Source organism: Penicillium samsonianum, assembly GCF_028829775.1.
Source record: "Penicillium samsonianum strain IBT 33392 chromosome Unknown utg000003l_segment0_segment0, whole genome shotgun sequence".
In the NCBI taxonomy this organism is placed as follows: domain Eukaryota; kingdom Fungi; phylum Ascomycota; class Eurotiomycetes; order Eurotiales; family Aspergillaceae; genus Penicillium; species Penicillium samsonianum.
This window is the reverse complement of record NW_026643261.1, coordinates 4193771-4218717: the sequence shown is the minus strand read 5'-3', so window position 1 is coordinate 4218717 and position 24947 is coordinate 4193771. Positions and strand designations below refer to the sequence as shown.

The 24947-nt window shown below is 48.2% G+C and overlaps 12 protein-coding genes across 12 annotated transcripts; 9 read left to right on the top strand and 3 right to left on the bottom strand.

Annotated features, from left to right (window-relative positions):
* Nucleotides 1-272: 272 nt before the first annotated feature.
* N7471_005215 (serine/threonine-protein kinase) lies at nt 273-2248 on the top strand (the record flags this gene model as incomplete). The annotated part of the gene is made up of 5 exons (XM_057277934.1): nt 273-439; nt 493-1307; nt 1377-1449; nt 1517-1754; nt 1811-2248. The coding sequence occupies 5 exons, from the start codon at nt 273-275 to the stop codon at nt 2246-2248; spliced, it is 1731 nt and encodes a 576-aa protein (XP_057137544.1).
* Nucleotides 2249-2837: 589 nt separating this feature from the next.
* On the bottom strand, nt 2838-3410 carry N7471_005214 (MGMT family protein; the record flags this gene model as incomplete). The annotated part of the gene is made up of 3 exons (XM_057277933.1): nt 2838-2991; nt 3109-3235; nt 3296-3410. 3 exons carry the CDS (start codon nt 3408-3410, stop codon nt 2838-2840), a joined length of 396 nt encoding a protein of 131 aa, XP_057137543.1.
* A 203-nt stretch (nt 3411-3613) lies between these two features.
* On the top strand, nt 3614-4624 carry cwc26 (putative cell cycle control protein (Cwf26); the record flags this gene model as incomplete). Its single annotated transcript, XM_057277932.1, has 1 exon — nt 3614-4624. The coding sequence occupies one exon, from the start codon at nt 3614-3616 to the stop codon at nt 4622-4624; it is 1011 nt and encodes a 336-aa protein (XP_057137542.1).
* A 423-nt stretch (nt 4625-5047) lies between these two features.
* On the top strand, nt 5048-6772 carry N7471_005212 (putative nuclear envelope protein Brr6; the record flags this gene model as incomplete). The annotated part of the gene is made up of 3 exons (XM_057277931.1): nt 5048-5156; nt 5217-6127; nt 6183-6772. 3 exons carry the CDS (start codon nt 5048-5050, stop codon nt 6504-6506), a joined length of 1344 nt encoding a protein of 447 aa, XP_057137541.1. The 3' UTR covers nt 6507-6772.
* A 577-nt stretch (nt 6773-7349) lies between these two features.
* Nucleotides 7350-8687, top strand: N7471_005211 (uncharacterized protein; the record flags this gene model as incomplete). The annotated part of the gene is made up of 2 exons (XM_057277930.1): nt 7350-8437; nt 8507-8687. The coding sequence occupies 2 exons, from the start codon at nt 7350-7352 to the stop codon at nt 8685-8687; spliced, it is 1269 nt and encodes a 422-aa protein (XP_057137540.1).
* Nucleotides 8688-9235: 548 nt separating this feature from the next.
* Nucleotides 9236-10885, top strand: N7471_005210 (trehalose-6-phosphate synthase; the record flags this gene model as incomplete). The annotated part of the gene is made up of 5 exons (XM_057277929.1): nt 9236-9527; nt 9571-9940; nt 10006-10379; nt 10424-10766; nt 10816-10885. The coding sequence occupies 5 exons, from the start codon at nt 9236-9238 to the stop codon at nt 10883-10885; spliced, it is 1449 nt and encodes a 482-aa protein (XP_057137539.1).
* A 4370-nt stretch (nt 10886-15255) lies between these two features.
* On the top strand, nt 15256-17270 carry N7471_005209 (amino acid permease; the record flags this gene model as incomplete). The annotated part of the gene is made up of 8 exons (XM_057277928.1): nt 15256-15433; nt 15493-15604; nt 15653-15773; nt 15841-15998; nt 16052-16231; nt 16286-16380; nt 16431-16802; nt 16864-17270. 8 exons carry the CDS (start codon nt 15256-15258, stop codon nt 17268-17270), a joined length of 1623 nt encoding a protein of 540 aa, XP_057137538.1.
* Nucleotides 17271-18232: 962 nt separating this feature from the next.
* On the top strand, nt 18233-18679 carry N7471_005208 (extracellular guanyl-specific ribonuclease RntA; the record flags this gene model as incomplete). Its single annotated transcript, XM_057277927.1, has 2 exons — nt 18233-18247; nt 18305-18679. 2 exons carry the CDS (start codon nt 18233-18235, stop codon nt 18677-18679), a joined length of 390 nt encoding a protein of 129 aa, XP_057137537.1.
* Nucleotides 18680-20423: 1744 nt separating this feature from the next.
* N7471_005207 (glutathione S-transferase family protein) lies at nt 20424-21137 on the top strand (the record flags this gene model as incomplete). The annotated part of the gene is made up of 1 exon (XM_057277926.1): nt 20424-21137. One exon carries the CDS (start codon nt 20424-20426, stop codon nt 21135-21137), a length of 714 nt encoding a protein of 237 aa, XP_057137536.1.
* A 179-nt stretch (nt 21138-21316) lies between these two features.
* Nucleotides 21317-22649, bottom strand: N7471_005206 (Zn(II)2Cys6 transcription factor domain-containing protein; the record flags this gene model as incomplete). Its single annotated transcript, XM_057277925.1, has 2 exons — nt 21317-21883; nt 21933-22649. The coding sequence occupies 2 exons, from the start codon at nt 22647-22649 to the stop codon at nt 21317-21319; spliced, it is 1284 nt and encodes a 427-aa protein (XP_057137535.1).
* A 546-nt stretch (nt 22650-23195) lies between these two features.
* N7471_005205 (class I SAM-dependent methyltransferase) lies at nt 23196-23996 on the top strand (the record flags this gene model as incomplete). The annotated part of the gene is made up of 1 exon (XM_057277924.1): nt 23196-23996. One exon carries the CDS (start codon nt 23196-23198, stop codon nt 23994-23996), a length of 801 nt encoding a protein of 266 aa, XP_057137534.1.
* A 209-nt stretch (nt 23997-24205) lies between these two features.
* N7471_005204 (WW domain protein) lies at nt 24206-24916 on the bottom strand (the record flags this gene model as incomplete). Its single annotated transcript, XM_057277923.1, has 3 exons — nt 24206-24294; nt 24359-24515; nt 24539-24916. The coding sequence occupies 3 exons, from the start codon at nt 24914-24916 to the stop codon at nt 24206-24208; spliced, it is 624 nt and encodes a 207-aa protein (XP_057137533.1).
* Between the last annotated feature and the right edge of the window lie 31 nt (nt 24917-24947).

Genomic DNA, 24947 nt, shown 5'->3' with positions numbered 1-24947 from the left:
GCGATCGGATCGTCGCTCTGGCCAATATTCTCTTTGGCCTTTGCCTTACCCGCTATTTTTCAATCTTTGACTTCTCTTTGCCCCCCCCTCCAAATTATTCTCAATAAGTTCATTTGAAATTCTTCTACAACATTTCCCCGATTACCGTGTCTTTACTGTGTGTGCAGGTGGTAGAGGCGCCCCTCCAACATCCACCGCCTCTAAGTTCCGCTTGAGCCAACCAAAAGCCAGTGTGCCCCGCCTCTCAGCTTGACTTCCCAAATCTCCACACCATGGAGGGAGTCGATCTTACCAAGGCGATGCTCAACAAGGGCAAACAGATGGCAAACGTTGCTGCTTCAGCTGCCAATGGCAACGGCGGAAAGAAGAGGAGAAAGGGTACCGACTTGAAGCCCATCGTCACCAATGAAGGGAACCCTGCGCCCGGCGCTACAGAATCGTATGTCTTCAAAGGTTCCTGATGAACATAGTTACTAATCTCTCATGGAACAGAACCGGCGCTGCCCAGTCAAATTCCAAAGCCGCATCGCGCTCATCATCCTCATCGTCTAGCGAAGAACTCGAGGCTACCGCGGAAGAGGAGGACTCCGAAGATTATTGCAAGGGTGGATACCATCCCGTCGCTGTCGGCGAAGCATACAACAATGGTCGCTATATTGTCGTGCGCAAGCTTGGATGGGGTCATTTCTCTACGGTCTGGCTGTCGCGGGATACAACTACCAACAAGCACGTCGCGCTGAAGGTGGTCCGATCCGCCGCACACTACACTGAAACCGCGATCGACGAAATCAAGCTCCTCAACAAGATCGTTCAAGCAAAACCCTCTCACCCTGGTCGGAAACATGTGGTTAGTCTGCTGGACTCGTTTGAGCACAAGGGACCGAACGGTATCCATGTTTGTATGGTTTTCGAGGTCCTGGGCGAGAACCTGTTGGGTTTGATCAAGCGGTGGAACCACCGCGGTATTCCCATGCCGCTAGTCAAGCAGATTGCGAAGCAAGTACTGCTGGGTTTGGATTATCTCCACCGCGAGTGTGGGATCATCCACACCGATCTGAAGCCGGAGAATGTGCTGATCGAGATTGGAGATGTGGAGCAGATCGTCAAGGCGCATGTCAAGGAAGAAGCCAATAAAGAGGACAAGGAGAAAGAGGATAACCGGAATGGACGGAGACGGCGACGCACTCTGATCACAGGGAGCCAGCCGCTCCCTAGTCCGCTCAACACCAGCTTCAATAGCTTCGACTTCAAACACAGCTCTTCCAACTCACACAGTAGCCTCAGCCAGATGGTCAATGAACCTACAGGTCAGTCCCCCTTGATGCACCTATGGCACGACCGTGCGTGAACTGAAACTGACCTAGCATCTACTGCAGAAATGCCCTCTATGAGAGAACTGCTTGGGGTGAAGGAAGAAGATGCGAAGCAGAACCAGCGAGAGAAAACCGCGTACGTTATTACATCTCATCTTCAATGCTCTGATTGATAAGAACTTGATCTAACAATATACATACAGTGATCTTTTGGAGCGAGAGGTGTCTGGCATTTCTCTTGATAAAGGTTCTTCGAGCAAATCACCAGAAGAAGAACTTGATGTCAATATTATTTCTGTCAAGATTGCAGACTTAGGCAATGCTTGTTGGGTCGGTCATCATTTCACCAACGACATTCAAACTCGCCAATACCGCTCGCCCGAAGTCATACTGGGTTCTAAGTGGGGTGCTAGTACTGATGTGTGGAGTATGGCATGCATGGTGAGTGACATGATCATCAATCACAGCCAAAGCCGAACAACATACTAATTGTCTAGGTTTTCGAACTTATCACCGGAGACTACCTTTTCGACCCCCAATCAGGGACCAAATATGGCAAGGATGATGATCACATCGCCCAAATCATTGAACTACTCGGACCCTTCCCCAAGTCACTCTGCATGTCCGGCAAATGGTCCCAAGAAATCTTCAATCGTAAGGGTGAACTGCGCAATATCCACCGACTGCGTCACTGGGCCCTGCCCGACGTCCTGCGAGAAAAGTACCACTACTCCATGGAGGAGAGCATGCGTATCAGCGAACTCCTATTGCCCATGCTTGATCTATCACCGGAGAAGAGGGCAAACGCTGGTGGCATGTCAGCTCACGAGTGGATAAAGGACACACCTGGTATGGATGGGATCGATCTGGGAATTACTCCTGGAACCCGCGGGGAGGGTATTGAAGGCTGGGCTACCGAGGTCAAAAAGCGATGAAGGTGACCTTAGTGACCCCCCTCTTTGTTCTCTTTCCTTAGCCTAGATGGGACTATCCCCTGGGTTTTCATTGCGGACATGCCCTTATGGCGATGATGTGAGTTAACGATCTTTTTTCTCTTTCCATTTACGGATTGATGCTGGTTGGTTTATGTCTTTATTTCTTCTTTCTTCAAAGCTTTCTTTCGTCCTATGCTGGTAGTTGGTTGGATGGGGTGTTTTTCGACATGCTCGTATGCTTATGCCTCGCCTTTTCCCCCCTGCACGTCTGTCTACCTTTTGTGTCTGGTGCTTTTCCATCTTATCTCCCTGATAGACTCGTCTTTCTATTTTCCATTGATCATATTCGTGATGGGGTCTTTAGTTTCCTGTGTCATCCCTTCCTACTCATCTGTGAAGCCCTTTCCGTCTTCTAGATTCCCTCCACCAGACAGACAAGATATGACTATTCGCTATGTATGGATTCAATCCCCGTACGATTTTTCGAAGCATTATTAACGCTCGGATGCAATGCAAGGACATTAGAGCTCAATGTATGAGGTTTGTAAACGTCTCTACGACGGTAGATGAGTGTTCAACTTCCCCATTCTCATGGCTGCTCATCCGTTCCCTCGCTCGGCAACTCGCTCGGAAACCATCCATACCGAGAAAAATCAACATACATCTCACCCATGCTGTCTGTAGTAACCTCCACACCTTCTTGTGTAAGAGCTTCGGCCTGACGCTCTGCACTGCCGGGTCCACTGCAATGGTTGTCAGCTATGAACACGTATAAAAGTTCATTTCAAGTCTGAATCATCCATATGGTCCAGTTTGACATGATACAAGAGTTTGGTATAGGTAGCCTAGAACAAACGCACCGATGGGAAATCATCCCTTTGGAATTAATCACTCGCTGCCACGGCACGGTGTTCGAATTGAAGTGCGAACCAGACTCCGGCGACGCAAGTACCTTGAGGCAGATCCCGACCTGGCGGGGACGCTGAGCTATTACAAAAGGAAAAATGGTTAGTAGATCTACAACAACCCATATAATTGCATCCATACGTTCACCGAGGAGGCGTGCGATATGACCGTAGGAAGTGACTTTGCCCCGTGGGACCTCTTTGATGGCTTCGTAAACTGCATTGGCCCACCACTCTGCTTCTTCGGAGCGTGGCATTGTGCAGACCTCCAAATAATTTCAGTAACAAAGTTCGAACTCTTCCTCTACATTGCCGAGTGCATAATCATTTAACGTTCACGCCTTAACACAAAGCGCTAGGCGGCATAAAGTTCGGGAAAACATTACTCCGGATCGTTAAATCACTGAGCTCAACCTGCACCTCTACATTTCACATTCCTCACATACAGCATCCCGAAATCATGCCTGGCTCACTTGCCGACTACCTAGCAAAGAACTATCTGACTGCCGACCCGGTCACCGAGCGGCCAAAGAAGAAGCGCAAGAAGACCAAAGCTATCGATACTGCGGACTCCGGCCTGATCATTGCCGACGATGATCCACCAGACATTCGATCATTAGGAAATACAGGAGAAGACGATGAGGACAGGCCTTATTTCGATACATCGGCCAAAACTGCAGAGTTCCGCCGCGCAAAGAAGTCAAGCTGGAAGACGATCGGAGGACCTACGCCCGGCCAAGGCGGAAGTGAACAAGAAGCCGCCGACGCAATTTTAGCCGATGCAGCAGCCGAACGCGCCGCCCAGCAAGATCCAGATGACGAAGATGCGCTTATGATAGAAAACGAAGACGAGAGCGCGGGTCGCATGGAGTCCGGAGTACGAGGTGGCCTCCAAACCGCCGCCCAAACCGCAGCGATGGTGAAAGCCCAAGAAAAGCGGCGCAAAGTCGAAGAAGCACAGTACCGCGATCCCTCAGCAGTGAACCAAAAGAGCCAAGAAACAATCTACCGAGACGCATCCGGCCGAATCATCAACGTGGCCATGAAACGCGCCGAAGCCCGGCGCGCAGAAGAAGAAAAGCGCGAGAAAGAAGAACAGGCGCGCGAGGCGCTGATGGGAGACGTGCAGCGAAAGCAGCGCGAGGAGCGGCGACAGGACCTACAAGATATCAAGGCCATGCCGCTTGCACGGACGATCGAGGACGAAGAAATGAACGAAGATATGAGGGCCCGCGATCGGTGGAATGATCCCGCTGCCGAGTTCCTTACTGCCCGGCGTGATGCGGGAGCCAGTGTTACAGGGCGGCCGCTGTATCGTGGTTCCTTCCAGCCTAATCGATATGGGATCCGGCCAGGGCACCGCTGGGATGGAGTGGATCGGGCTAATGGGTTTGAGAAGGACTGGTTTACGTCGCGGAACAAGAAGACCCGGTTTGAGGCTTTGGAATACCAGTGGCAGATGGATGAATAGATGGCTTCTCATGTTGTCTGTCTTATCTGCTTTCCATCTTGTTTAATATCCATAGTGGGTGCTGGTCGCCCAATGCATCAAATGATCTTACTTGCTTCGATGTTTGGATTGAGTCAGTCTATATCCTTGTTGTAGATACCTAGAACTGTGGTCTATTCCACAGGCCGATGTCGATTAGGCCTGCTCTAGCACGGACGTTTCCTCAAAATTTCCTTCCTCGAGCTGTAAACTATACCGTAGATTGAGTACAATAAAACCGAAATCAAGTGTACAAAATATCAAGTACGGACCTTCTCGGAGATAAAAGAGTGTCGATGCCAAGGTTGCTACGGGAGTCTGGATGTTTACCCCAAACAAAAAACTTCCCGCCTTTTAACCCTCACCATCCACCCGCTACAGATCTATATTCCGCTCGACCTAAAGATGGAAAAGCGAACGGGAGAGAGTCCCATGGACTTTGAATGGCAAACTCGAGCCCCCGGCGACGTGACCTCGCCATTCTACCAGCTTGGAGCACAACATGACAAGAAACGTTTGTATCCCAGTCTGAACTAGGACAACTGCAATTTTAAGCCCTCTGACACTCGCACAGGAACATACAGCGCATTCGAATCCCCCCAAAAGCAAGCGCTACCTTCCCTCCGCGAACCAAACTCTCAGCCCTTCCTCTTCTCACAACCCCGACAACAACCCGCACCACTATCGCCAAAGGCTAAATTCGGCCAACCTGCTTTCCAGACGCCACGGAAGTTCGACGTGGATTTCTCATCAGGCGCCGAGAATATGTCATCACCGGAATATGCAGACAATGAGGATACGCCCGAGCAACAATACAAGACAGGGAAGGGAACTTCGTCACTATTCAACTTTCATGGCCGGAATCCGCAGAGCCCAGGACGAGGCGAAATCCCTCGGCTGACCCACCACTCCAACGCAGCCTTGCACCGGATACAAAAGAAACGACGTAGAGACAAGGAACTTGGCCGACAAATACGAGTCGACAGCGATGACGAGAGCGACCAAGACCGGCCCAGCAGCAGGGAAGAGAAGTCGATGAAAGCCACGAAACAAGGGAAGGGACAGAAGTCCGAACAGGGTCGCTCGCGAGTGTCATCCTGGTCTGAGTTCTTCAGCATGCTGGAGGCACACCCGAATGTCCCCGCCATCCTGTCATGGTGGGCCCAACTGGTAGTCAACCTGTCGCTATTCTCTCTGGCCGTCTATGTCGTCTTCGGATTTGTGTCGGCCATCCGCGGCGAGTTTGAGCAAGCTGCGCAGGAAATGTCCGATACTATCTTGGCCGACATGGCGGTCTGCACGAAGAGCTACATCGACAACGACTGCGGGCGATCAAGTCGCGCGCCGGCCCTGGAGACTATATGCGAGAACTGGGAACGATGCATGAATCGTGACCCAGCAAAGGTTGGCCGCGCCAAGGTCTCCGCGCATACAATGGCCATTATTATCAACAGTTTCATTGACCCCATCAGCTGGAAGGCGATTGTGAGTTTCCCTACGCACTCGGTATTGGATATTTATTGACTTGAATACCATTAAGCTGTTCTTCCTCACAACCATATCCACTGTCACGGTTGTTAGCAACTGGTCATTCCGCTCATTTAGACACCGTCTCCAGCAACAGCACTACCCGCAACACCCACCCCCACCCCAGTCCATGCACCCCCAGCTGCAGCACAACCCCTCCTTCGGGTACTATGAGCAGCAAGACCCTCGGCAAACCCAAGGCGCCGCCTACAATGAGAAACAAGACCAGCCCCTGATGCTCGAGAACACACGGGCGATGGACTTTGTCACTGAGCGCTCTCGTGAGCGCGAGCAGCACCTCCGGACACCGAGCCCAACCAAGCGCAGATTTGCCTAAGCCACTGTTTTCATTTTTTGGCCTGGGTCTTGGTCGGCGTACTTGTTTTACAGCGGATGGGTTGGCAGCATAACCAGCGGGGATGGGATCATATTCGGGATTGGGATTTTGAATTGGTCCGGTACTGGTGTTTTATTTCATACCATTGTCATGGTGTTTTCTTTTCTTGTATTAGTTTTGACTTGATTTAATTCCGGGGGCTATATTGGCTTCTCTGCTGTCTCTACCTCTGGTACGTACTAGGTACTTGTTTTTACCTAGGCCGGTATAGATCTCATATTCCTATGACATTTTCTTTTCTTCCTCTTTGTGTCTGTCCTTTCTCACCATATACGATCTCAACAATCAAGTATTATATACGTCGAAACCCAGCTGCTTTAACTTGATCTAGGCTCGCTGCTGCCGAGTCGGCGAACGTCCGCCGATGGCCGAGCATCCCGGCGGCCGTTATGCTCGGCCATCGTTCTTTGCCGTAGAGCCAGCTCGAAGTATGATTCCAGTGGAGTTCTTCAGATAATTCCAACTGAATGTTCATTTGCTGATCCCATATTAATGGGTTCGGCGCACTCCCGGGAGCAGCCCGTTTCCGATTTTCATGCTGCCCTCGGCGAATTTCTCTCTAGTTCAACTGCACGTCAGACGGTATGCATGCATGTAATGTCTCTATAATGGCCGAGCTTCGGAAAATTTTGCAGATGAAAATTTGCTACTTTATCTACTATTAAGTAGTTAAAAGGAGCTATATATCCATACAGTCGAAGCTTTTATATAGATAGTTCCAACAACAAAACAACAAATTCTTTTTCCATTTTGTACCTATTACCTATTGTGTAGCATATAATGATGCACCACGAATCAGCAATCGACCCAGCTGTCTGCCCAGAGGGCGGCCTCATTGGCAACCTCGTTGTGGCAGGCAGCTTCAGCGCTATCATGGGCGGACTCGGGCTGATGAACAGCATCGGTATCTACCAAGCCTGGATCTCAACACACCAACTCTCAGACATCAGCGAAGGGCAAATTGGCTGGATCTTCGGAATATACAACTTTCTTGTATTCTTCTGCGGGATCCAGATCGGGCCTATTTTCGATATCAAGGGGCCGAGACTGCTCATGTGGATCGGGTCAAGTCTGCTTGTATTGACTTTCATCCTCATGGGCTTTTGCCAGGAGTACTGGCACTTCCTCATTGTGATTGGCATCCTGGGAGGAATGGGTACATCTTTCATATTCATTGTACCCGTCGCGAGCATTGGGCATTTCTTCATCAAACGTCGAGGCGCAGCAACAGGTCTCGCATTGGCCGGGGGTAGTATCGGCGGCGTGATCTTCCCTTTGGTATTGCTGTACCTCGCGCCGCAGATTGGATTTGCCTGGGCTAGTCGGGTCGTGGGCCTGATCACCCTGATCCTTCTGATCCCCGGCTGCCTTCTAGTCCGAGCGAACTTTCCTCCCAAAGTCCCGGCGCGTCCGTCGCTCAAAGTATTCCTTCCCGATCTCACCATTCTAAAAGACCCCGTCCTCGCTCTGACCACAATGGGGGTTTTCTTCATTGAATGGGGGTTCTTCATTCCACTCGAGTACATTGCCTCGTACGCAATTGCGAGCGGGATCTCTCCAAATCTATCGTATTTGATGGTCGTCTTTTTGAACGCGGGTTCTTTTCCCGGTCGTTGGCTGCCGGGCATCATTGCTGATCGTGTTGGTCGGTTCAACACATTGATAATGACAAACATTCTTTGTTTGATTTCGGTTCTGGGTATTTGGATGCCCGCTGACGGCAACCTTGTTGCTACAGTGATATTCTCTATTGTATTTGGATTCGCTAGTGGGAGCAATATCAGCCTTGTGCCAGTCTGTGTGGGAGAGCTGTGTCCCGTCGAGAATTATGGGAGATATTATACCACTGTGTATACCATTGTTGCTTTTGGGTAAGTTCTTCTCTGTTTGTATTGAGAGTCATTTTATTAGAACATGTGGCTGACATATGTTTTCTTTAGGGCATTGACTGGCGTCCCGATTGCTGGGGAGATCATTAATGTCTGTGAAGGACAGTACTGGGGACTTATTGCATTTGCTGGATGTTCCTATGCAGCTGGATTGAGCTGTTTCATTGCTGTAAAACTGCTTCAAAAGAAAAGAGGCAAATCCCTAGAAAAGGTTGAGGCGCCGGGTGCTTAGCTCTGACATGGCCATGACGAAATCCAGCAACAAACCTTGGAAGAAGCAGCTCTGAAGTATATAGACGAAAAATAATATGTGGATAGAACACTAAAATTACTTCAAGATCAAACATGGAGAATTGTTGTGGTATCTGTCGGCCGTTTCTGTAGAAAATAGGGCTAAATGACTGGTGTTGATTTTATGCGAGTCCACCTCCTCTGCTTGTGTAGAACCCGGAAAGATTGTCACCCAACCATTTTACCTATTATCCAGATGATTCCAGACAAATGGAATATTGGATGTAGAGTGTCATTGAGGCCAATCTCGCCTAGATCTAGGCACATGGATAATAAAGAGGAGAGAAATGGATTTTCTTTCATACTGACGTAAATTTGCAATTTGCCATTCGCCATTTCTGCGGCCATGTATAACTGCCGATTTTCTTTTTGGTTTCTGCTTCTTTCAATACGAAAGCTGAGTATCCTTTTGCTTGAATTCTGTCCATGACTCATTGCCCGTTCTTTGTTGTCATCGAATATATATAAAGTTCCAGCTGTCGTACCAGGATGGGCTCAATCACCGACGAAAAACGAAACCTCATCATCGTCTCAAATCGTCTTCCATTGTCTGTAAAACGGGTTGATGGTGCCTTTCAATCATCCCTTTCGAGCGGTGGTCTCGTCACTTCCCTCTCTGGGTTGACCAAGTCCACCAAGTTCCAATGGTTTGGTTGGCCAGGAATCGAAGTTAAAGACCCAAAGGACCGAGAGGAAGTGCAAAAGAGCTTGGAAGCACATAATGCCATTCCAATATTCCTTGATAGCTCCCTGGCCCATGAGCACTATAACGGGTTCTCAAGTAAGCTCCGTGCCCTAACACCGCGATTCACGCTGACCGCCAGACCGTATCCTCTGGCCCATTCTCCATTATCAATCCGGTGTAGTTTTCGACGAAACTCCATGGCAAGCATATAGGCGGGTGAACGAGTTATTCGCCGATGCGATCGCTGAAACGGCGGATAGTGGAACGTTGATCTGGGTCCATGATTATCATCTCATGCTTTTGCCCGAGCTTCTCCGCGACAGACTCAAACAGAAAGGCAAATTCTGTGCCATTGGCTTCTCACTCCACACGCCCTTTCCTGCAGGAGACTTTTGGAGGAATCTTCCTGTGCGAAAGCATCTTATCGAGGGCATGCTGTCCAGTGACTTGATTGGGTTCCACACGGACGAGTATAAACAAAATTTCATCGACACCTGTGCCAGTCTCCTGTGAGCATTAGCCCTAATTCCTTTTCCCCGCAAGCTTAAGAAGTATCAACCAACACTCACCATAGTAACGCACGCACCGAAATTCCCAACCAAATCCAGTATAAAAATCGGCTGGTCTGCATAAACAAGTTCATTGTCGGCATCGACCCCGAGAAGTTCACCGACACATTGCAAAAGCCTGATGTCCAAGACCGAATTCGAAGCTTGAAAGAACGCTACAAAGGTGTCAAGGTAATTGTTGGCGTCGACCGACTGGACCACATCAAAGGCCTCACGCAGAAACTCAAGGGATTCGACGCTTTCCTTGATGATCACCCAGAGCTGCAAAACAAAGTTGTTCTCATTCAAGTCGCCGTCCCAAGCCGCGAGGACGTAAAGGAATATCAAGATCTCGAAACGGAACTATGTACTATCGCCGGGAAGATCAACGGAAAACATGGTAAGACCTTGTGCGCAAATATTGGGAGCATACTAACTAGCCAGCCACTCCCGAGGGCACTCCGCTGCTGTATATGCATCGCTCCGTTCCATTCAACGAATTGACCGCGTTGTACTCGGTAGCCGATGTTTGTCTTCTCACCTCCACTCGTGATGGAATGAACCTCGTGGCCTTCGAGTATGTCGCCTGCCAGCAAGAGCGTCATGGTGTCCTCGTTCTCTCCGAATTTGCCGGCGCGGCTTCCTTCATGACGGATGGTAGTATTCCGTTCCATCCTGCAAACAAGACGGAAATGTCCGAGGCAATCTTCAATGCGCTGAATCTGGACCCGGCCGAACGAAAGGCAAAGTACGAGTATCTTCGAGGCTTTGTCAATACCAACACAAGGTTCGAAGGGCTTTCCTGCTTTCCTAATGTCAGTTGCTAACCTTGGTAGTGCAAAATGGGGCGAGACCTTCATCGAAAAATTATCCCTCCGTTGCAGACGGCCCGGGGATTCATGTTGATAGTCAAGGACTGCTGAGCATGGTGTATAGTGATATTCAATCCCCTTGTCTGTCAAAAGCAAGCCGCTTGCCGTTACCATAGGAATTGAATTGTCGTCTTGTTTTGCCCACGGATCCTGAGTGTTAGCGACTTGATTGAGTGTTGACCTATTAGCTTGAGTCCAGATTTTCTTCGCTTAGTCGTCGATGTTTTGCTGAGTCGTCGGTAGTCATTTCGCCTAGTCGCCCGTCGCTTTTTTTTGACTCGTTCTGTTGTCATTGGCAATGTCTACTTTCTTTTGCTGAGATTGTAATTACATTCAATAAATTGCCGCAATGATAAGGCGGTAACCCCAAGGCGGCTTGCAATAGATCTCGATACCTGGTACCTCGGACGCAACCCTCGATCCCCATGCAAAGTGTAGCCAGCATTATCTCGCGCACCACGTCGCTCCCCAACGTGATAGTTCGTACAAATTTAAATTATTACCCTAGCTATAAGCTCACAAATTTTCATCTCAACAACTATACTGTAGCGATCAGGGTGAAGCGTGTCACCTCACGCGCCTTATTGTATACAAGCCGTGGGTACATTTACCCCAGATTCATTCCATCGGACCAATCAGCGTCCGATACAAGTACCCACCGCCCGCCCACCGCCAATCAGCGTTGAGTACGAGTATATAAATTATTCAACTTCAATTTTGTCTGTCTTCTTTACCTTTCCTCCTCCACATCTTCTCTAGTCGCATTGGCTCCAGGGACCTCATACTTCTACTCTTCTCAATTGCATCCTTGCTTGTACTTGACCTCGCTTACTCCAATGCACGTTTATTATCTCTCGTTTACCCCATTGCAGGTGGTTTGGTTGTGTACCTTGGTGAGTCTCCAGATCGTTTATACCGATTCACGTCTTGCTTCGTAGGCCAATGGCCTCGCTGCCTAGGCGACTCGCTTACATCGCTTAGTCGCCGACGCACTTTGCTTACTCGTTACACGTTTTTTCCAAGTCGTTTTTGTTTTTATTTTTCTTTGACTACCAATTGACTTTCCTTTACCTTCTCCTTGGTAAGTTGTCTCATTTATCCTTCTCCATCCTCTGCATTACGGAGTTTTCTTGTTGCGCTGATTGCTATGTGCTTCCATCACTTCATGTCCACTCCCTCTTGGTTCAATGATGATGATGATGATGATGATGATGGAATAGGATGAGACATTCATCATTCCTTTTTTCTTCAGATGCCATGGGGGTTCTATCTTACTGACGTCTCATCTGACTAGTGTCTACACATCTACTTGCTTTGACTCGGCCCCATCTACCATCTCCAACGTAAAGTGTAAGTCCTACTCCCCTTCTGCATTATCCTTCTTGCCATGACTATGTCTTGGTCATGGGTTTCATGTTCTTTCGGTGTTGCAATGATGACTACATCTCTTTTCTGTGCTCTGATGGTTGATGAACGCACTACTATGTCTGAGTCACCGTTTGAAACCCATTGCCTTGTTCAAAAAATCATCATTTGGTTTACTCTTCAGTCTTTTTGAAGTTTCATCTGCTAATAAATTTGTCTCTCACTAGTCTTCTCATGCACTTATGGGCTGTCAATATGGCAGTGATGACGGCCAATACCCATGCTAGCTCTGAGAGTTCTGATCCACAGTTCAAACCTATTTGCCTCTTTAGCAGAGCTGCCATTGTCATTTCCCTGTTCGATATACTTGCTCATGTCTAAAAAGACACTTGCTGATGGAATTGTAAGTGCTTTCTTGCGTTCTGTGGCTCTCACTTTGGCGATGATGAAAAGGGTTATTTATGCCTGAACCTCTGTTCATAGCAAGAGTTCTTTTCAGTTTACAAAAAAAAAAAAAAAGAGGACTGAAGAAAAAGAACCCCCTTATGTCTGAGCCTATATTGATGCAAACCTTTCTACTTGAACACCCATTCAATTGCTGGATTACATCTTGCTAATAGTATTGAATCTTCCTAGCTCAGCTTTCTCTCTCTCCCATTTCCCTTCTGGGCTTTCGATCCGGCGATGTTGGAAAGGGTTATACCTGAGCCCCAGAGAAAGACACGCCTCTTGTGGACAAAACAAGAGGAAGAGGTGCCGAAGAAACCAAACCCTATGCCTGAGCCTACATTCAATATCTTTGGTTCCTTGAGAGAGCCGCCATTGCCATTTCTCATTTACCTGCTCATTTCTAAAATGGCACTTGCTGATGGAATTGTAAGTCCATTCCTGTGTTCCGTGACTCCCAATTCGGCGATGATGAAAAGGGTTATTTATGCCTGAACCTCTGTTGATAGCAAGAGTTCTTTTCAGTTTACAAAAAAAAAAAAAACAGAGGACTGAAGAAAAGGAACCCCCGTATATCTGAGCCTACATTTGATCGCAACTTTTCTCTTTGAATCCGCATTTCATATTGCTGGGTTACATTTTGCTAACGCCACTTGCATATGTCTAGCTCAGCTCTCTCCTAGCCCTCCCTTAGCCTTCGGTTTGGCAATGATAAAAAGGGTTATATCTGAATCTCGTCTTATCAAGGATCTGCCATTTATGGTGAACCAAAAAAGATTCCGACGAAAACAATCCTCATGTCCGAGCCTACATTCGATGCCTTTGTTTTCGTTAATTTTAATTGCAAATTCTCTGTTTGGAACCCATGTCTCTTTCTGGATTATATTTCGCTAATGCCATTATTCCTTTCCAGCTCACTCACGCTCCCGTTTCCGCCTTGGTTTTCGATTTGGCAATGATGGAAAGAATTACGCCTGAAGCTCATCTTATGAGGTATCAGCCCTTTGTGATCGGATAAAAAGAGGGGTCTGGAGAAAACAACCCCATATATGAGCCTATGCTCAAAATCCCCTGCTTGATTTCTTCGTGTTCAAGGTTCCCATGTTCAGTCTGTGGAACTTATTCTGCCAATCCCATTGGCCCTTCGACGGTCCTTTTGCATTTTGAGCAAGTGAGTTGTCGTTACCTTGTTGTTATGGTTTCCCATTTTGTCAACTTTCTTCCTATCCTTTTATTGCCTATTGGTAACTTGCTTGATGCCATGATGACCGAACCTTGGAAAGAGCTCTACTGAATATCCTTGATGAACATGGATGGAATAGCCAATCTGATGCATCATCCAACATTCCTGCCTTTGTGGATTATCCTTATCATATATTATTTCCGTATACTGACTACCTTCGCTAATTTCTTGAGTTTAGTCTTTGATGTTGTCGACCTTTCCCCTATCGGTGATTTCCTTGATGCCAATGATGGAGAAAGAGAGCTAGCTGAACATCTTTGATGACCAAGCTACACTTGTCTGAGGCACTTTTTGAGCACTTTGACTTTGTCTGTTACACTTAGCAGTCTACATGGTTCGCTGCTTTTTAAGGTTGAGTACTTTTTATGTTGTCAACTTTTCCCGTATACATGATACCCCCAAAGGCATTTTGCTTGGTGGCGATGACGAGAAAGTCTTGTGGCCGGAACTTCATTGACGAATACTTGCCTGATCTGAGCCACCATTCAAGCAATGTGTCATTGCTTGTTTTTTCCCGTTTCCTATACCCTTACGATATCCCTTCTCAATGCACCTGTCGCTGATTTCTAGATTGCAATCTCCTAGATTCAACATATCTTCTACCCTTGCATTTGAGGGCAACTTGCTTGGTGGCAATGATGAGAAACTTGCTTGGGCTGAACTTCATTGAAGAAACAGTGCGTGTTCTGAGCCACTATTTTAGCTTGCCAGCCATCGTTGTTGGATTCTTATCCTTTGCCCTGCCCTTGAGTTTCTTTGTTTAATACTATACTACCGGTGAGTTTGAAACCACGTCTCGTATGACGGACTTCTCTCCACATTGATTTGCTTGATGCCAATGATGAAAGTTGCTGCTGCTGAACCCGCCCTGATGGACTATATTAACGCTAGTCTGAGGCTATATTGAAGCAATTATCCCTTCTTCCTTCTGCCATTAGTTCAAATTTTCAAGAGCTCTCTGCTAAATTCCTGATTTTTTCTAGAGTTCTCACCCAGAAAGGTTCGAAACTGTACCCCAAGCAAAATCTGGTTTCTCAGACGTCAATTCAGCATTGTATCACTACTCTTCTATGGTCGAAATAGTATGAAAATGTTTTATATCTTAAATGATACCTTTCCAAAGTGCAGTACAAGTGCTGTACCTTTTCCCTAAATCGCCCCACAAGATCATCCATGACGCCGCACCCGTGGCTTATCACGACATCCGCAGCAAATGAGGAAAACCCTTATCATTGGCTCCAACATGTCCAGGGGTCCTTGTGTGTGAAAAAAACAACAATTTCTATCTCTCCGATTTGACTGATTTGAGACTTGTCTTTGATTTGTTTGTATATGCAGACTTTCTCGATATGACGGACAAAACGGATTTCAGCGCCGTAACATACAGAGGACCCGTTCAGGATGGCGCTACGAAAAGCTTGCGATCGGAGATAAACCGATCGGATGAAGAGATTGCGACAGATCCTATGTCTGCACCATTAAAGCGGCAGCTCAAGTCTAGACATCTACAGATGATCGCCATTGGAGGTGAGTTTACAGTCGCAATTATTCTTTTACGCAGTTAGTGTTGACCAAAATATTCCCAGGCATTATTGGTCCTGGTCTGCTAGTGAGCTCCGGCAATGCGCTGCACGAGGGTGGACCCGCAGGAGCTTTGATTAGTTTCTCGCTGGTCGGCATTATCGTCTTCTTCGTCATGTAAGGAAGTGCATTTTCTGGTCCCAAGAATGATTCTGATGGCTATAGGCAATCGCTGGGTGAAATGGCCACGCTGCTCCCTGTGACTGGATCATTCACCGAGTATGCGGAGCGCTTTATTGACGACTCTCTTGCGTTTGCGCTGGGATGGGCGTATTGGTACTTATGGGTAACTGTACGGCATACATTCAGAATTCGAGTGTTACGAAGGATCTCTTGCTAACTTGACAATGCAGGTTCTCGCAAATGAATACAACGCGATATCACTAGTCATTGGGTACTGGACGGATGCTGTACCTCAATGGGGCTGGATCTTGATCTTCTGGGTGATGTTTCTTACCCTGTCAAATCTCGGAATTTTGGCCTATGGCGAGATGGAATTTTGGCTATCTCTGTAAGTTTCCGCGTGCTTGCGTTTGAAGCATCAAATTGGCTAATAGACTGCAGTATCAAGGTGTTGGCATTGATTGTATTTTTCATTCTCGCAATTATCATCAGCGCAGGTGGCATTGGACCGCGCGCTATTGGGTTTGAATATTGGCATGCCCCCGGGGCATTTGCAGATTCAATCAATGGCGTTGCAAAGACTTTTGTTGTTGCGGGAACGTTGTATGCTGGTACTGAAATGTATGTTCTCCAACATCGAAGGTGGTGGGGAATAGCGAGAGCTGACAGTCTTAGGGTTGGCATCACCGCCGGAGAATCGGCGAATCCCCAAAAAGCAGTACCCAAGGCTATCAGGCAGGTCTTTTGGCGTATCCTAATCTTCTACGTTGGTAAGTTCACATTGAAACAAAAGACCGAAGTAGTACTGAACTATATCCAGGTACTATCTTCTTCATTGGAATGCTCATCCCATGGAACGACAAGAGATTGTTGGGGGGGACGTCGAAGACAGCCAGCTCTCCCTTGACAATCTCGTTAGAGGATGCTGGAATCCTCCCAGCCGCCCACCTCATTAATGCTCTCATCGTTATTAGTGTCATTTCCGCAGGAAACAGCTCGCTTTATGTGGCATCAAGAACGCTGCTTTTCATGTCCCGCAATGGAAAAGCTCCAAAATTCATTGGCCGGACAAATCGTCTCGGAGTTCCATGGGTGGGCTTGGTGTTCACCAACGTCTTCGCATGTATTGTGTTTTTGGAGCAGTCCTCTAGTGCTGGGAGGGTTTACTCGGCATTGATCACCCTTTCAGGGGGTACGTTCCCCTTCCCGGGCCGTTCCTATAAACACCATTGTTCAATGCTAACGAAGTACAGTTGCTACCTTTATTGTTTGGTCAGTAATCGGAGTTGCGCATATTCGATTTCGGAAAGCCTTGGTCGCGCAAGGCCAAGACCCATCAAAGCTCCCATACCAAGCTCTCTTTTACCCATGGGGTACCTACCTCTCGCTGGCAGCCAATGTGTTCCTCATTTTCTTTCAGGGGTACACTTGTTTCCTCAATCCATTTAGCTCGACTGACTTTGTGATCAACTATATCTTGCTCCCTGTGTTTGTGTTATTTGTGATTGCATACAAGTTCTGGAATAAAACCCGTGTCGTCCGACTGGAGGATATGGATATCTGGACCGGGCGAAGGGAGCAGGTCGATTCGGAAGAGCCCGAGTCACCCAAAAAGGCCGCCAAGTGGTGGTCTCGCATTTATTCGATTGTTATAGGGTAGACCAGTTACCCTGCGTCTTATACTATACCCATCCATACACAATCCGAAGCTACCTTTCGGTTATGTTCAGCTGTCTAAAGCACTATGCAGAGTAGCATGTGACACGATTGGATCTAATCTACCGTGTAAGGAGTAACTGCCGAATATGGTTTTGTGCGACTGACAACAGAAACCCAAGACACAAAACATGCGATCTCGTCAGCACGCAGCGGGCCAGAGATGATAGTTCAAGAGATCAGCACGGAGACCGTCGGAACGCGGAAACACGTGAGGGGAATGCAATATATGCGAAGCGCAATTGAGTGAAATCTCTTATCTTGACAAGCAAAGGGCTTGAATTTATCCACAGCTAGATCAGTGCAATATCCTCAGAAATCACTGTTAATTTCAAATGCAGACAGCAAGATATCTATCCCTACTTGGCCCGCTGAGTAATGGACCATTAGATCAACATCGTGCCCGACGGTTGATGCCGTGATTGGCCCGATATAGAGGGGAGAGAGATCCTGCTCATCTCAGGCGCATCGGCCTAAAAAGGCCCCATCCCAAATAGCCCCCGCCCGTCGATCACCTTCTCGGATAGGGCGCGTTTCCAGGAATCCGGAGTCCTGGCACCACTCGATTCTTCACGCTGTCCCCAATCGACCAATCGGGATTATGTTGTACCTCGCTTTGACTTCTATACTTCGAGGTTGCCGGTCGGTGACGGTTCCTCATTCGGTATGGTGGTCATGAATTGGTCTTTTGAACTCGCAGCATACCATTGCCAATTAAAAACTAAGACAGCTGGATTCACAGAATGTAACATCACGTAGATAGCGAGTAGATGCTTTTCATAGCCCGAATTTTCCGGCGAGGTATATTTAAACGATCACTTTTCCCATAAGCACTGAAGGTCTACAATTCAAGAAATATTCATAGCCGTTGGGCAGTTAAATCTTCTAGTCAACTATATCGCCAAAATGCAGTACACCAAGGTAATATACTCTTCCATATCAACAGCATCGACCAATAGCCATTAACACAAATCTCAGATCCTGGCTGTGGCCTCCCTCTTCATATCCAGTGCCTTCGCCGCCCCGTTGGACGTGGAAGCTCGCGCATGTGCCGCGACTTGTGGAACAGTTTGCTACACCAGCAGTGCCATCAGCGCCGCCCAGGCAGCGGGATACAAGCTCTACGCCGCGAGTGATGATGTCTCCAGCTACCCCCACGAGTACCACAACTATGAAGGCTTCGACTTCCCTGTTTCAGGAACCTACTACGAATTCCCCATTCTCAGCAGTGGCAAGGTCTATACTGGTAGCTCTCCTGGTGCGGACCGTGTGATCTTCAACAGCGGCGATGAGCTAGCTGGCGTTATTACTCACACTGGTGCCAGCGGTAACAACTTTGTGGCATGTACCTAGTCGACTAATTGGATTTGAATGTGATATTTACACTTGAGAACATCTATTGCTTGGTGTGTTCGAAATTACGTATCTGAATGTAGGAGACCGACATAATGCGAAGACAGAAAGCTCAAGCTGTCAACACTCCCATAACGGTCTCCGTTGCTTTGGGTATCTAGAGGCAAACAACAATCGACACCCGCACATTTGCGAGAATGTGGGAACTTGTCGTCGTCGGGGTTTGATACCCAATAGTGGTAGGAAAAATATGTAAACACACCGGAGTAGGTACCTCTTCTGTAGACATAGAACTTAGACTGTCACTTTGTGGTTGCGTTTGTTGTTGTCGGAACACAGCGGGTGCACATTAGCCCCTCGCAAGAGTCGACAAGAGTTGTCGTCCAGTTGATTGAAGGCTGATGTTTGATCAATGAATAAGAAATTAGCATTTAGTGCTGCTATGCAGCCAGGTGCAGTGGAGAGATTGTGTGTACGAGATGGACATGGACAAGGAGAAAACAAATGAAAAGTGGGGAGGCATGTACTATATAGAAGGATCTTGTGTCACTCACGAGTGCGGGGTCGCGGTCTCGGCGCTGTGTACCTGCAATACCAATGGAATGAGGAGACATAAAGAGAATTTCAAGGGAAAGCACGACCGGCTTGGATAGTAGTTTCCACTTCGCCGTCACCACCACTTACTACGACAACCACTGTGAATCTCAACTGGTAGAAGGAGACATAAGACCCGAAGGACTACAAATGGGATCTCTACCCCCGAGGTGGCCACACTTTGCGTTTGAGTGTGGAGGGGTCGTAGGACAGGTATTTTATATGACTTCAATGAGTATATATCTTGCTCCTAATATTCTCTACATACTATGTCTTGCTGACGCTTACCTCCCCAATAATAGGAGACAGCCCGAGTGTTGACTGTTTCAGTCTATGTCCCCATAAGAAAATCCTTTTAGTAATGAGTCAAGGCATGGAATTGAAGGTAATATTGCAGAAAAGGTCATCTCATAGACAGCCCGTCCACTTGGTAGCTTGAAAGGTATACTGGATGAGGAATTTGTAGCGCTTCTTTGGTGATCTGTTGAGTAACAGCCAAACCAAGACTGAACCACATATTAAGTGGCATAGAGTCAAATCACCGGGAATATGGGATTATCGTCACCTGTAGGATCAAGTTTATGATAGTATTCTCGCTCAAGAATGATCTAACAAAGATCTTCCCCGGTTTGGGTATATTGCCGTTGGGTACAGCCAGTGGCGTCGGTCACGCAAGCATATATCACAACTCGGGTGGACTGACGGTCCATAGCGACCTCAGGATATTCAATGAAAGGCCGACTTTTCAAACAATGAATTAGACCTAACCATGGTCGGAACCTCGGGACCTTCCGCGGGAAGGTCCACTCACTGGTGAGTAGCCTCGGTGGGTGGAATAACATAAATCCCGAAGTGCAGCGGTCTTCGGCCTTTACAATGCCCGAGCCCGAAGATTACTAATATTTTGAGACCCCGGGGCCCGGGGGCCCTGTTCCCGTCGTTGAAACATTCGGACAAACAACGGACGAACTTTTGAGGACAAATGTTACAAATCCCTCAGCTCGTATCCATAGCGATTGATAATAGGAATTGCGGAGAAGGAAGAAGATGTGAATTGAACAGAACCGTTGGAACTTATAAAACCGAACCCCGTCCCTGTAAATAAGGTCACAATTATCATTCTAGCTTCAATCACAGTTGAATTGCAACAATGCCATCCACACTCAAACCCATTCAGCTCTACGGTGGCATCCTTGGCCCCAATCCTCAGAAAGTCGGAATCATCCTCACACTCCTCGAAGTCCCATTTGAAACCGTTCCAGTCAGCTTCGCTAAAGTCAAGGAGCCCGAGTACGAAGCAATCAATCCAAATGGGCGGCTACCTTCGATTCATGACCCAAACACCAACCTGACCATTTGGGAGAGTGGTGCCATCATCCAGTACCTCATCGAGCGCTATGACACCAATGAACCCCGCAAGCTCAGCTTTACACCAGGCAGCGAAGAGGCCGAGCTTGCACGCTCGTTCCTCCACCTCCAGATCTCCGGTCAAGGTCCGTACTACGGACAAGCTTATTGGTTTAAGAAATACCACGCGGAGAAGGTCCCTAGTGCATTGAAGCGCTATGTCGACGAAGCGAAACGCGTGACGGGCGTGCTTGACAAGTGGTTGGCCAAGCAGAAGGAGGCCAACGCCAAGAATGTTGGGGATGGTCCCTGGCTGGTCGGCAACAAGATGTCATACGCTGATGTAGCGTTCATTCCTTGGCAAAATGCGTTACACACCGCATTCGTTGAGGAAGGGTTCAACGTTGATGAGTTCCCACATGAGAAGGAGTGGCTTGAGCGCCTCACTTCAAACAAGTCCGTCAAGGCTGTTCTGGATTCTGCGGCCGAGCAGATGGCCAGTGCGTCGAAAAAGTGATGGGTTGGGACTTCTGTGCACATATAATTGGAGTAAGAGATACATATGTATAGTTATACCATGACAGAGCAATGTAACTAAGCAAACGTGAGGTTCTGGTTAATATAACCGTGTCCCAGTGTCTAGTATCCTTGTTCTGTATTTGCTTCTTCTAGAGTCGGTCACAGAGGAATATGCGACTAGCATCCATGTATATGTGCACAAACAGAAAAGAGCATCATCCCAAACTCATCAGCCGTTTGCAGCCACCGCTCAATCTTCTCCCGCCGGGCATCTGTTCCAGTCTCAGCGGACCTCCACAGCTCCGATATCTCGAGCATCCCATCCTCCCAGCGAGACAAGTGGCGATTGTATTCTCTTTCCCAAAAGGCGCGGTCTGAAGCTTCCCAGAGTATTTTGCTTTCCGGGGCCATGGTCCCTCTCAGCTCTTCAGCAACAAAGTTCGGCAACCCAACCTGGGCATTGTAGACGTTCGTGAAGAGATACATGGTGAAAAGGGTACGACGCTTGGCAGAGGCGACTATCCATGACTCCCAGTTCGGCCGGGTCTGAGATTCTTCTGCTCTGCAGATGAGACCTGCCTTGGCGGATCGGAAAGCAATTTCTTGCATTTTTATCTGCGCTTGGGTATCGAAGGGGCTGGGTTCTTCGACGGTGTCTGTACGAGGAAAGAAGTGGATCGTCATAAAGTAGATGAGATACGCCTGGAACGAGCACAGGCTATCAAAATCGCTTTGAAGGGCAACCTGTTCCATATTAGGGAGACATGCAACAAATAATAAGATGCCAGCATACCTGGTTTTCAATATTCCTCATCTCTGCTCGCATCGTCCTCAGCATCAAGGGTTCACACCCAGGAATCCGAGTCAACCACGTCCGAACCAAGGTGAAACAGTAAGCCAAGACAGGCGGACAAGTCCCCATCTGTTGCATCGAATGAACAAAAGGCGGCGCAGTCGAGGTGAGTAGATTCCTAAGATATGATTTCAACACACAGGTGAGATATTGTATGGTGTGAGCATTCAACTGCTTGGGCTTTTGGCCCGTCGAGCTTGAGATGTAGGGGCGTAACCAGCGATCGCGAATTTCCTCTGCATCGATCATGGGCACCAGATCAAGTTGTTGAAAGTCCAGCCCAATAGTGGGATCTGGAACAACTGGTCCACTATCCGTAATGGTAGGGTAACTCGGAGTATGAGATACATTTCCGGTGCTTTGAACCAGACCCTCTGGCCATGTGGAACCCAGAGATATTGCATCAGAAATAGTGCTGAGAGGACTGGCATCCGTAGTGGCGTATTGATTCTCTGCAATAGCACCACTATTCGATATGACGTGTGCTGGATATTCACAACTCGTGCCTCGATCTCTGCATCGCTTGCATTTCGGCTTCCCGAGATCACACCCAGTTTTGGCTTCTACACATTTTCGGCATGCCTTTCTTCGTGTATTGCGAGGGATTCGAGATGAAGCAGGGGTTGATGGCCCGGATTTACCTGGGGCTTCTTCCATATTGAAGATGAAATGGAAGCGGAGGAGAGTTCGGAATTCCGTTAAAGTTCTCGGAGTTCCGCACTAAATGCCAAGCCATGAAGTCATCCATCCCATCTGGGCACCTCTCATGGCTATCTAGGTAATTACTAGGTAACATTACCTTCTTTTGGGTAGCAATCTTGTCTAGAAATAAAACCACGCATTGTCTTCAGTTCGGCTATTTGCGTATCTCAAACGTTTGCTGTGTTACACCCAGTTTGAAGTCTGTAGCTCTTTCTCCCAGTTACCCAGTACTTTTTGGCTTCATGGTTGAAACTCTTATAGTTCACTACATATGTACAAACTTCAACACATGTTCATAGAAGCTGAGGGAAACAGTTTGATGCCTTAATCCGAAGGGTTAAATCAGCCTTGAAAGGCGTGGCCAACTGAAAACTATCGAAGATCATTACGGAACTCCGAAGCAGGTCCAGACCCAACTATAAAATCCCTTGCCGATCTCATCCAACAACAACACACTTTCAACTACAATTACAACTCAACTCCAATCACAATATATGGAATATGCCTCAAGTCTACACAACAGATCACTCAACCTCAGTGCTGCGCACGCACAGCTGGCGCACAGTCTCCAACTCCGCGCCATACCTCCTCCCACACCTAAAACCAGACATGAAAATCCTAGATGTAGGCTGCGGACCTGGCTCAATCACAATTTCCCTCGCAAAACTGGTCCCATCTGGACATGTCACAGGCGTGGAATACGTGCCCGATCCACTAGAAGGTGCGCGTGCCCTTGCGCAAGCCGAAGGCGTGTCGAACATTACGTTCCAAGAAGGAAACATCCACGCCCTGCCATTCGAGGACAATACCTTCGACGTGGTACATGCGCACCAAGTTCTGCAACATATTGCGGATCCAGTTCACGCGCTAAAGGAAATGCGGCGAGTCGCTAAGGACGGCGGCATTGTTGCATGTCGCGAGTCGGCGGAGTTGAGCTGGTATCCTGAGTCTGTGGGGATTGCCAAGTGGCGCGAGGTTACGGAGCGCATGCAACTTGCTAAAGGTGGCAATCCGCATCCTGGGAGGATGATTCATGTTTGGGCGCGAGAGGCTGGGTTTGACAGTAGGAGAGTGAAGAGGAGTGCGGGGGCTTGGTGTTTTGGGGGTGATGAGGAGAGGGCGTATTGGGGTGGGTCTATGGAGGAGAGGGCTAGATCTTCTGGGTTTGCGAAGAATGTTGTTGAGGAGGGCTTTGCAGAGCCGGAGGATTTAGAAGTTATTGCAGCGGGGTGGAGGCAGTTTGTGGAAGATGAAGATGCCTGGTTTGGTTTGTTGCACGGGGAGATGTTGTGTTGGAAGTAAAATGAAACAAGTGTTGTCTTTAAAGGTGGTTCGGCATTTAAAAGAAATGGTAGTAGAGAAATATCTCGACGTAATGTTAAGGAACAGCAAATGTAACGATGTAAAACCCTCGCAAAATGCAACCCTCAATCCTAGCAAAGAATAATGTGTATCTTAAAAAAACGATGGAGCGATGAGACCTTCAAGCAATAGCCCATGGGCGAAGACAATCACCAACCACCATCTGACTCATAAGCCTCTTCGTCGTGACGGCCCTGTTCATAAGCTTCTTCGCGATCTGACTTTTCCGAGTCCTCGTCTAAAAAGATAGTTAGCATGTGCAAAAATAAAGCAGTTCAATCGAAACAAAAGAGAACACATACCAAGCTCATGTGCAATCAAAGCACCGCCAAGACCACCGACAGCCAAACCAGCAGCACCGGCTGCGAGATACTTCCCAGCATTGCTGCTCTTCTTCTCAGGCTCACCCTGCTGATAGTAGCCAGGGCTGCGGTTATCATAAGGCACAGGTGGAGGGCCCTGGGGAGGCGCATAGTAGCCACCTTGGGGCTCGGGGGAGGAACGCTGCGAGAACCATCATTGTACCCAGAGTAGCCGGGCTGTTGGTAAGGTGCCTCCCACTGGGAGCGACCAGTGGCCTGTTCTACATAGAATGCGCGACGGGCACTGGGCTCCCATTCCTGGACCCAGCCCTGGGGCAGGGGAGGTGGGGGACCTGGAGGGGGACGGGCTAAAGGAGGGGGTGCACTGTATGGGCCTCGGTCGTATGCTGGGCGACCGCCGTCGTAGGGGGGACGGTCATATCCATCTTGGGGAGGGCGCGCATAAGGATCAGAAGGTGGGCGCCCGTAGGGGTCGTATGGTGGGCGATCTGGGGGAGGGCGAGCGTAAGGATCGCCGTAAGGAGGAGCGTACGACATGATAAGTGTTGGTAGAGAGAGGTGAAGGAGG